Below are 10,987 nucleotides of genomic sequence, written 5' to 3'. Positions count from 1 at the left end.
TGTGTGCTGTATGCTGATAAAAAGCCTCAAACGTGCAATTATTGCTTGAAAAGACTTCATGTGAGCTTTCCTCCGTAAACTCTCTGTTAGCTGTGTGGCTTTATCACCAAATGGGGAGAGCTTCCAAGTGAATTGTACGGCTGGGGTGATGATTCCTTTAACACAGTGTGAGCAGTAATATAGCACTTCATAGTTCAGCCCTGAAGTCTGGCCTTGGGAAGAGTCCATCTCTGCGGTTCTCTGTGCTGATGATGTTTGAATTGCGAATTTTGCTTCAGGCTCTTGTTAAAAAGCTTCCTAAGGGTTTAGGAAAGCAGTATTTTGGGTGTAGTTAGTGGGGTAATGGGAAGCTTGCATTTATAAAAATTGAAGTGGTTACTAACAGGAGTATGATTTCAGTGGGAGTCTTGATCCAGAAACGTTGGCATATCTTAAATGGCCTGGGTATTGCTCTGAACATGAGAGGCTGTTGCTGCCAGCGTAGCTGTCTGTTGGACTGGGGTCTATCTATGTAGAAGAACAGTCCTAAACAGGGACATGTTTAAATTGCTTTGTAGAAAGACAAAACTTGGGGGCAATTGTTGGCCTTTAAATAGTGAGGAAGTGTGGATCCCATATGCAACCTATTAAATGCCAGTCTTTCTCGTCTAGCCACTTCCCAGTATCAGTAATTGGATGATTATCCTGTTTCTCAAGATTAATGATAACCTGAGTGTGTGGGTGAGTCTTGCATAAAATCCCAAGTAGCAGCAGGCAGGCTTTTATAAGTGCTCAGCAGACTGAGCCGAGCTTTGAAACCCAGTATACTGAGCTCTGCAAAGTATCTGGGCTATTTGGTTACTTAAAAGCCTAAACCAAAACTAAACACCATGAAAATTCTCAACTTACGATTTCTTTTCTGTGTCTCTTAAAAAAGTCAGTAGGACTGACAGACCTCGTGGAATCCTTGGAAATACCCAAAATTAACTGGGCAAGGCACTGAGTGACCTGTACTAAGTTGTCCTTGCTCTCAGCAGGGGCAGTTGGGGTTGGGCTAAATGATGTCAAAGGTTTTATCTGACCTAAATATTTCTAACTCTGATAATTCCTGAAGAAGAGCCTTTCTATCTTGGCAAAGTTCTTACCAGTGTTGTAACTGTTCCTCACAAGAATTTGCATTACTTCTGTAAACCAAAACCAACACAAATAAGTGGAGTAAGCTCCCCCAATCTAACCTTGATACAGTGAATGTCCTATTCTGTCTTTTTCTGCTTCTTGTACATGATCAATAATGTCCTCTTGAGGTTGTTTCATTACTTGCTTTAGAAATCTTGTCATGAAAGTATTGATACCTGGAAAGATGTAGGGTTTTTTTATTTGTGTTTTTCTTCTGTAGAGCTGTAAGAATTACTGAGAACCAGCTGGAGTAATATCATGAGTATTTTCTTTCATACAGGACATTATGGCAGCCCATCAGGAGAAAAAACCTTCTGAAGAAAGAAAATGCAAAAGCACGCAAAACAATACTCAAACATCTCAAGCCCAGTGGGGAAGAGCATGGTGAGAGATGCTGATGACCCTAATGGGTCATTGTATTTCAAATTGCTTCATACTTTTCTAGATGCTGCATTCCTTTTAAACTTCACTCTCTTAATAACAGATTGTTACATCACTTCCATTGGAAGTTCATGTCTAAGGAGTTGTAGTAACAGATGCCAAGGAAGAATACTTCAAGATTTTTAAGACAGAGAGCTTGCCAGATGGCTTGGGTTAAAACACAGCCCTCCTTGGAAAAAAGGAAAAAACAATTCATAAAAATCAGTGAAATTTGAAGTTCCTTCAAGCACTTAACAAAATATTTCATGAGATTTGGAAAATAGGCATCCATCTGTGGTATTGCCAGCTGACATCTCCTGCTGTAGTAGGATTTATGACTCATCTCCCTGTTCTCAGAGAGTTGTGCAAGTATTGGTAGAGTATTGTGTTGCAGTTGGAAACAGCCACAGGTGTTTATATGGCTTGCCACTACAGACAGCGCATGGTAGAGCAGGTTCAACTTCTGGCTGTCCAGGGTCTGTCTTTTCTGTGTTTCCAAGTTTTGTATAATACTCTTGTGATTCAGTTACCACTTCCAACTGAACACTCTACCAGTTATACCCATGGCTGCCATCAAAGGCAGATGGCTGTATTAATAATGTGCTCTTTGGAGAAGAGATATTATCTATTCTGTTGCTCTGATAGTTTTTTAACAGTTTGTGGTAAAATATGTAGTATGATAAGTTTTTTGTAGCTATTTGACCCAAAGAAATGTATGTGCCCAGAAAATATTTTTAGTTTTCATCCGGTTAGTTTAGAAGGTCAACTGAAAAAATTGCCTGATTTATTGAAACCACTGTTCTAACTGAAAGGTGGGGGGAAAAAAAATTGCTCTGTTTTGGATTACAGGGAGGTGGACTGGTTTTCCTTGGCAAGCATCCTTTTCCTGCTCATGTTTGCACCAGTTATCGTATATTACTTCGTAATGTCCTGTCACCAGTACCAGTGCTCTCTGATTGATCCACTCATTGACCTGCTCACGGGGAGTAAACATCTGTCTGACATCTGGAACAAGACTCCTACACTGACCTATAGGGCTGCTAGCATTTATACCCTTTGGGTCACTTTCCAGGTATGTATTGAGTTATAATAGATGTAGTGGCTGGCTTTTAAAGCAGCTGTTTGTTTAATCCTTTTATGTGAAGGATAATGGAGTGTTGCACTGGCTTTTAGTCTTTGGTGTTTCTCACTTTCCATGGCTTTTTGGAATCCAAACAAAGCTTGTGCACTTGAAAAATAAATATTTAGGGAATATACACAAGTATTTCTTGTGTGACATTCTGTGATGTTGTTTTTTGGGGATTTTTTTGACATTTGTTTTTCTTTTGTTTTAAGAAAAAAAAACTATATAACAATACATCTGTTTTAAATTAAATAGACAAAAAAATGTATCATAAACTAACACTGCAGAAGGGGTGATATTTTCTATAGGCAGATAGTAAAAGAACATTGATCTAAGATATACAACTTATATTTGCAAAATATCTTCAAACTTAGCAAACTGCTCAAATTTCTTTTTCCAAATTGGAAAACAACTGACGTGTAACTCAGATTGAGTTCAAAATAAAAGGATAAGGACCTGAAGGACGTTACCAACTGTCCCATCTCTCCACCAAAGAAAGATGACAATCTAAGCACATCTTTAGAGTTGTTTAATAGCTTGGACATGCTACTAGTCTAAAATCACAACAGCTAAATCTTGCCATATTTGCTTATCCAATACTTAACTGAAACTGCTGTGCATTATATTTGGTATGTGTGGGAAAGGGATAGTATATTTTGGGGTTTTGTCTTGTCTGGTTTTGCTATTAATACCTTCTCTCTCTTCCAGGTGATTTTGTATCTGTTCATTCCTGACTTCTGCCATAAATTTCTCCCTGGATATGTAGGAGGTGTACAAGAAGGTGCTGTCACACCTGCTGGTAAGTTCTTCCTTAGAATATATGCACACCATACAATCTTTTAAAATGGTAATATTTCTGTACTTATAGTTTTTAATAACCAATGTGTATCTGGAGGAAACGTGGACATAAATGCTTTCACCTTCCTCATATGTTTGCTTCAAACAAAAAACTAAAGCAGTCTGTCACCTTTTAGAATAAATGATAGAATTTCTGTCTCTTACTGTTAGTACAACTATTGATGTGGCAGGTACCACACCAGCAATGGAAAAATACAGATTAATAATTTTGGCACTTAAAATCAGCAGTGGGTATTGCCAGTATTTGTCAATGCAGTTGCACCTGCTGAAGCTAGGTTAGTACATGCAACTTGAACAAAATGTGTGATGTGAACTGTGAGAAGGTAACTTGTTAGCTTAGTCAATTTTAGGGGAGTTTCCAAATTCACTGTTCTGTGAAGTTAAGTGAAAAACTCAGCCTAGCGAAGTCTGATGGTTACAGCAGAGTCTGATGAAACTTTCAGAAAAGTGCCAGAAGATATTTAATTGGGAAGGGGAGGAGAGTGAGGTCGTTTCATGAGCCCTTGATTGAGGTTCTATATATTGTACACATACCCATATTAATAAAAAGCTGTGCTAATGCAATGTCAGTAACATTATTTTTTTTAATATTTTAGGCATAGTGAATAAGTATGAAGTCAATGGACTTCAGGCTTGGATCATTACCCATGTGCTTTGGTTTGCAAATGCCTATTACTTCCACTGGTTCTCACCCACCATCATTTTTGACAACTGGATTCCTCTCCTGTGGTGTGCCAATATCCTGGGATATGCAGTTTCCACATTTGCGATGATTAAAAGCTACTTCTTCCCTACCAATGCCAAAGACTGGTATGTGGTTATTAAGAATGAGAGAATACTAGGCAATCAGACCTATAAATTGAATACTGCACAGAATAATGATAGAATATATTTTACTGGCACAGATGGATAGGCCAATGTATGGCTGTGGTACTTGGCTTCATTAGCATGATCCTCTGTTTCATGCTGTGTATCATGTGACTGTTAGCCTCAGTGTCACAGATACCTCTTTGTCCCAGATAGGATGGATGTAGAGTTTTATAGTTGGACTGTTCAGAAGTGTTACCAATAATCAACTAGGGTACCTCTGAAGCTAAAATTTATCTCTACTAACGTAGTGCTTTGGTTGGATCAGTTTGTGTTACATTGCACAACATTATATGGTTTTATGATTTTTATTATCATTACCTCAAGTGAATCTGAAATGTGTAGTCAGAATAGTGATTACCTATATTTGTGTATAACTGCATACATCTCTAATTTTTATGCTTTCTAGCAAATTCACTGGCAACTTCTTTTATGACTACATGATGGGGATTGAATTTAACCCTCGAATAGGAAAGTGGTTTGATTTCAAGCTGTTCTTCAATGGGCGCCCTGGTATTGTAGCCTGGACTCTAATTAACCTTTCCTATGCTGCTAAACAACAGGAGCTGTATGGTCAAGTAACCAACTCCATGATCCTTGTCAATGTACTTCAGGTAAATTCAGAGGAGGAAAATAAGAAACCAATTTAGAAGTAAACTGGTATTAAAGTGTCAAAAACGCCTTGCATTGAAATTGAACTTACACAGTTTTTCCTGGCCTGAACAACCTCATTCAGTGATGATGCACAGCGATTTGCTTCTTTGGACACTTGTGTTAATTTCTTTGGACCCTGATATTCATTCAGAGTGCCACTGTAACTACTCTGCTGTATTCATTCAGGGTGCCACCAGTGGCATGGTCATGTCTGCACCAGCAGATTTCAGTGTAAACTTAAATTAAGAGATACTTTTCTGAGCCTGTGTTCTGGAAACAGGCATAGTCTGATCTTGAATCCAAGGAGAACAGAAACAAATCTCATGGCTTTAGTTGAAGACTGAGCAGGGTTGTTGTTTTTTTTTTCCTGAGGGCAGTTCTGCCCCTAACTTCTCTTTTACTTTGTACATGTGTGAGACATGCAGAACTACAGATGTCTCCACACCTAAGAATAGCCAGATACATGCTGTGCTTTCTACTGAAGAGACCCCAAAGTAATGAGTACAGACAATAGTTTGGATTTATTCGTTTATATGTGTAAATGGGAGCCTGCACAATTAAGGTTCTATTCCTCCTCTCCGTAAGCATGCGACTCTAGGGTGAAGAGAGGTAGGGGTTCTCAAATATGGGTACGCTTGCTAAGTATATGTCCTTGTACACTTGCCTTAGTTATCTCAGTTAATACTACTTTACATTACTTATTATTGCTTTAGCTGTATAGATGCAGTATATTTGTGTGTGATATGTTCCTTTTATTTTTGAAGTGCTAAAATAAAAGCAGAAGTTGGTTTTGAGATCTTGTCACATGACAGCACAGAAAGATTAAGCTGATTGCTGTTAAACAGGATAACTGGTGACAGTGCTCTGTTATTAATGTGAAACTACTCTGTTTCAGGGTATTTATGTTTTGGACTACTTCTGGAATGAAGCCTGGTATTTGAAAACCATTGATATCTGCCATGATCACTTTGGATGGTACTTGGGCTGGGGAGACTGTGTTTGGTTGCCTTACCTCTATACTTTGCAGGTAAAAATGTGGTACAATACATGTTTGGGCTAAAAGAAAAGAAACTTTCCAGAAACATTCTCCCTGGCAGTTTGATCTGTATCTTAAATTGTTTCTAGACAGTTCGAGTGACCACTACAACATCCTTTGTAGCAATTCACTTGTAGGAAAGCTTACTGTCCAGCCATGGAATTGACATGTTTTCCTCTCCTCACCTTCTTTTGTGCCCTTTTCTGTCACCTGTCACTGTCTATTGTGTCTGTATATTTTTCCAAATACTTTCAGTTCCATTTAGTATTCCTGCATGTTGAGGATTTTTTTGGTGGGTAGTTTAGTTTAGTTGTTTTACTTGTGTCCTGATCGGTCTACATCCTTGCAACTTTTCTCTTCATCTTGTTCCACCTAAGAAATACAATTTTGGAGAGAGAAAATACAGGATGCAGTCTTATGAAAATTTTCCACAGTTTTACCAGTAGGGTGGGTTTTCCTATTCTTTCTACTCACCTGTTCTGGGTCACTGTAGGTCAACAAATTAGTCTGGCATCCTGAGCATACATTTAAAGTAAATCACTGATTGTCTCTGTGTGTCTCTCTTCCCCAGGGTTTGTATTTGGTTTATCACCCTGTCCAGCTGGGCACAGCTAACGTCATAGGGATCTTGATGCTGGGTTTGATTGGCTATTACATCTTCAGAATGACCAACCACCAAAAGGACCTCTTCCGTCGTACAGATGGCAACTGCAAGATATGGGGGAAGAAACCGGAATATATTGAGTGCTCCTACGTATCTGCGGATGGGACCAAGTACTACAGCAAACTGCTGACCTCAGGGTTCTGGGGGTGGGCACGCCACTTTAACTACATGGGAGATTTGATGGGCTCCCTGGCCTATTGCTTGACTTGTGGGTTTGAACACATCTTGCCTTACTTCTACATTGTTTATATGGCTATTCTGCTAATCCACCGTTGCATTAGGGATGAACACCGTTGTTTCAGCAAATATGGGAAGGACTGGAAGCGCTATACTGCTGCAGTGCCTTACCGGCTCTTACCGGGAATATTTTAAGGCTAGCATGGAATCCAGGGGAAAGAAAAAAGGAAACTTTTTTTGGAAGTGAAGAGAGTTTATCCATATAGTTAAACTAACAAAAACCCTTTGTGAAGTACATTCATATGGTTCTGAAGAAGAAAAGATGGCTGGACAGTAATCCTGGCTGTACTGAAGGATCATGCAGGCAGACTGTATTTAAAGTAAATGAAATGAGGCACTGAAATGGCCTGGTTTTTTTTTAGAAGGCTCTTTTACCTTTTTGGAACTTTGGGTTTTTTTCCTGTCAAAATTAACTTGGAATTGAAGAAAAGTTACATATCCTGAGACTCCTGAAATCTCCCAAAGCTGGGGGGAAGCCTAACCCTTCAGAGCAGCAGGGTTCTGCAACTGATTTCCAGTGACCTAGGAGAGGAGAAAAATAAATGTGTGATCTTTTTATGAAAGAAATTGTTTGATGTGGTTGTTTGTGACAGTCATGACCTACAGTCAGGTTTTAATGTCTGGGTTGTTTGTTTTTTTTTTTCAAGAGGTTAACTGGGGAAATACTGAATGAGGGAGCCTGACCCTAAACTGGTGTGTGAGAAGGTTTTTATAACCTAATACAAATATTTGTGCAAGCTGGTATACATTGGTATAGCTGAAAAGTTACATTAGTTTGCAGCACCTGAGAATATGGTGCATGAGCAACTGGGTGGTATTTTGGTATTGAAAGCAAACTTGCTTTGTGAAGATACTCAGCATATGTTTCTTTCTTTAGTGTGGATAGAAAACTTTGTTCTCTATCGTTTGTATAAAATTTTCTTTGTAAAAATTTAAGAAATAAATGCTGGATTCTAAGACAAGTAAAAAGTACTGCTAATTTTCCATTCAGCTATTTCTTTTTTTCTTACATAGTTATTTTTCAAAGTTACCAGATTCAAAAGGAGCTCTTCAAAGAGTGTAATTCCAGGACCTGATTCAAGGAAGCTTAAAGGAGAAACAATTAAAAAGACAGAAGGATCATAGTATTAACCATGCATCTTGTAACGAGCTTGGTAGTTATGTGCAAGCTAAAAGACTCTATTATTTTTACACACAAATATACAGTTAGTTTTTGCAGCAAAATAAATTGGTTTCTTGTAGGAGCTGCATGATCTCCATGGGAGATCTGAATGAGGTGTGCTGGTGAGTACATGTTTTGGTTTTGTTGCAGTACTCCCTGAAACAGTGGTTTTGACAGTACAAAAAGGGTCTCTCCAAACCTAGAAAACAAATGTAACTTGTAGTTTGGCTTTGTCTGTTGGATGTACAAGCATGTATAGAGGTGCCTTCTTAGAGTAAGCTCGTAGGAACCTAACTGTAGCACCAGTACTATCTGTAGACCTCATAACTGTTTTATCACAATTTTGCAGATAAGTTCAAGACATTACAGTGTTAACAACAGAGGAGGAATGATGGCCATAATAATAGCACACTTCCTTGCAATGGGTGTATTGCTGCAGTAGAGCATTTGAACTTTGCACTGCTATGAATGAAGAGGGCTTTTAATATAAATACTGAAATGGGAGGCAGGGGCAGGAATCAATGCTGATTGCCTTCATCAAAAATAAATATATAGCTCAATACCTTAACAATTCACCAAGGAGCAATGCTTATAAAATGGTTGGTTTGAGAGAACTCAGTTCAGAGGAAGAGAAAACTGAGGTGCGGGCTTTTAAGACTGTTGGACCCCATCAGTCTCTGGCACTGCATTGCTTTAGGCTGCCCCTGACTTGGCTGAGTAATTGGATAGTTTCTTTTCTCAGCTTCCCTAAGGCCTCACACTTGCATCCTTTTTGTATGTAGCCTTGGAAATTGCACTGAGAGCTTGCTGTTAATGCCGAGGTTATTTAAATATTGTAAGATAATCTGGACTCTAAATCATGGTAGCCTTGGATGGCACGGTACGCTCCCTTCTTTTCACTGATAAATCCTGGATGATTAGTGGAAGAAATTGCCCAATTAAGGCCAATAAAAATATCAGTGCTTTAAAAATAAAGTGGGGGAAATGGAAGTGAAAGGGCAGTATTGTGAGTAACAAGAGTGTTACGCATTCAAATACTTCTTTTAGGCAATTTCTGTTACATCTAATATTACTCAAAGGATTTTCTGTACTGTCTGACACCGGAGCATGTAAGCACTTTTATCTGTTTCTTTGATGCAGACTGCTGCTCCTGCTGAGAATACTTCACCTTGCAGATTACCTGGCTGCTGCAAGTGAGAACTCCCTGTTGGCCAGATTGTTAAACTCATGGTAGGAAGCAATTAGTCACAAGGTGGGGTTTTTTTCAAGCAAGAGGCCATCAGTGGGCTAAACTTGCATCCTATTTGTTGTAAGTATGACAGATTCTGCTTTTTTCAGGCTTGCCTGCTGTCTATACAGATCTTTTTTTGTTCCATCTGTGTGGCATACAAACTATGTATATATTCTATGTCTACAGGGGTCTGCATCTGGCTGGAAAAGAAAGTGCTCTTTCCATTCAGGTTTGTATTTCTTGTAAATAAAATGTCTTTCATGCTTCTTAAAAAATATATTTATCTGTGCTGTAAGCTTCATCCTAACATAAGCAACGTGTAAGCAGTGCTCTAAGCAGTGTCTAACTGATGCTGCCCTTTAAAACTGCTTAATTTTAGCTGTCAATTTGCTCATCTTCAGATAGTGTGATGCCTGGGTCACATTTTGCTTTGTATGCATGGCAGTGCTCTTTAAATTACAGAATCACAGAATCATTGTGTTTGGAAGAGACCTCCAAGATCATCAAGTCCAACTGTCAACCCAACACCCCCATTCCCCCTAAACTATGTCCTGAAGTGCCACATCCATGTGCTTCTTGAACACCTCCAGGGATGGTGACTGCACCACTTCCCTGGGCAGCCTGTTCCAGTATTAAATCTAGTTTATTTCTTCCACAACAGAAAAGAAAAAACCAAAACACAACCAACTCCATATATTTTGCTTTGAAGGTTTTGTGGGGGTGTGTACTGGATTAAGTCTTCCCCAGTATTTCATTTTTCATATTTAGTGATACTATGCTGTCAATATCGCCTATCAAGTTTTGAGTCTGTGTCTGTAATATGTTGGGAATTTCAAATATGGAAATTCCAATATTTTTAAAGTAGTCCTTATTTTACTTGAGCTATAATTACTGGGAAAATACAGCAAAAACTACTGGTAATTACTTAGAGCAGTAGTGAAGTAGTTTGGTTGGATTACTGTAGGAAGTAGCACATGTCTGCTTGAGCAGGGCACAACAGGCCGAGAAGGTTCGAGATTGCCACAGATCTACATGAGGAAAATAAAAAAAATCTTCTAGTGTATAGCCATGATAGATTGTCAGTAGTCAATCTACAGACGGAGGGGCGCAGGGAGAGGGGAGCTTCCACTACCTATAGGAAGGGAGGATGCCTTCCCACATTTAAAACCCCTGTCACTAGATGGCATCGCCATACGATGACATTTCTGAGATCAAGGCTCCACCTTTCAGCATCAGGACGGTTAATCGTTTGTAGCTGCAGTTTAGTTTATTCCCTTCCAGCCTGAAAGAATAATGACACAATTCAATGGTGGACTATAGCATACATAATGCATTTAGGCTTTAAACATGTTCATAAATATGTAAACTCCCTTTTTAAAATCTATACCTCTGAGCAACGTGGTGATTAGTCCAAAAATCTGCTTAGTGATGCTCAGTTCCAGTTATATTCAAACAGTATGAATGACAACAGAAGTACATGCTATTGCCACATGGTGGCAGCCACAAAGTATTTTCAGCTCAATTATCAAAGTTCTGGTCATGTTTTACCCTAGAGCTGCACAGGGTTATTTGGTTATTTT

The 10,987-nt window shown here is 38.9% G+C and overlaps 1 protein-coding gene across 1 annotated transcript; it reads left to right on the top strand.

The window, feature by feature from the left end:
- Positions 1-1,437: 1,437 nt before the first annotated feature.
- DHCR7 (7-dehydrocholesterol reductase) lies at positions 1,438-7,245 on the top strand. The gene is made up of 7 exons (XM_010190530.1): positions 1,438-1,539; positions 2,425-2,647; positions 3,407-3,497; positions 4,153-4,366; positions 4,833-5,037; positions 5,973-6,104; positions 6,685-7,245. The coding sequence occupies exons 1-7, from the start codon at positions 1,442-1,444 to the stop codon at positions 7,147-7,149; spliced, it is 1,428 nt and encodes a 475-aa protein (XP_010188832.1). The 5' UTR covers positions 1,438-1,441; the 3' UTR covers positions 7,150-7,245.
- The last annotated feature ends 3,742 nt before the right edge of the window (positions 7,246-10,987 follow it).

Source organism: Mesitornis unicolor, unplaced genomic scaffold (genome assembly GCF_000695765.1).
Source record: "Mesitornis unicolor isolate BGI_N332 unplaced genomic scaffold, ASM69576v1 scaffold23208, whole genome shotgun sequence".
Taxonomy (NCBI): domain Eukaryota; kingdom Metazoa; phylum Chordata; class Aves; order Mesitornithiformes; family Mesitornithidae; genus Mesitornis; species Mesitornis unicolor.
The sequence above is the reverse complement of the archived record's forward strand: the minus strand, read 5'-3'. Positions and strand labels throughout refer to the sequence as shown.

Bases quoted from the DNA above. Each gene is read 5' to 3' on its own strand.
- DHCR7 (XM_010190530.1), top strand. From the start codon at position 1,442: ATGGCAGCCCATCAGGAGAAAAAACCTTCTGAAGAAAGAAAATGCAAA. The intron at 2,648-3,406 runs GTATGTATTGAG...TCTCTCTTCCAG, and splicing joins CCCTTTGGGTCACTTTCCAG to GTGATTTTGTATCTGTTCAT. The intron at 6,105-6,684 runs GTAAAAATGTGG...TCTCTTCCCCAG, and splicing joins CTTACCTCTATACTTTGCAG to GGTTTGTATTTGGTTTATCA.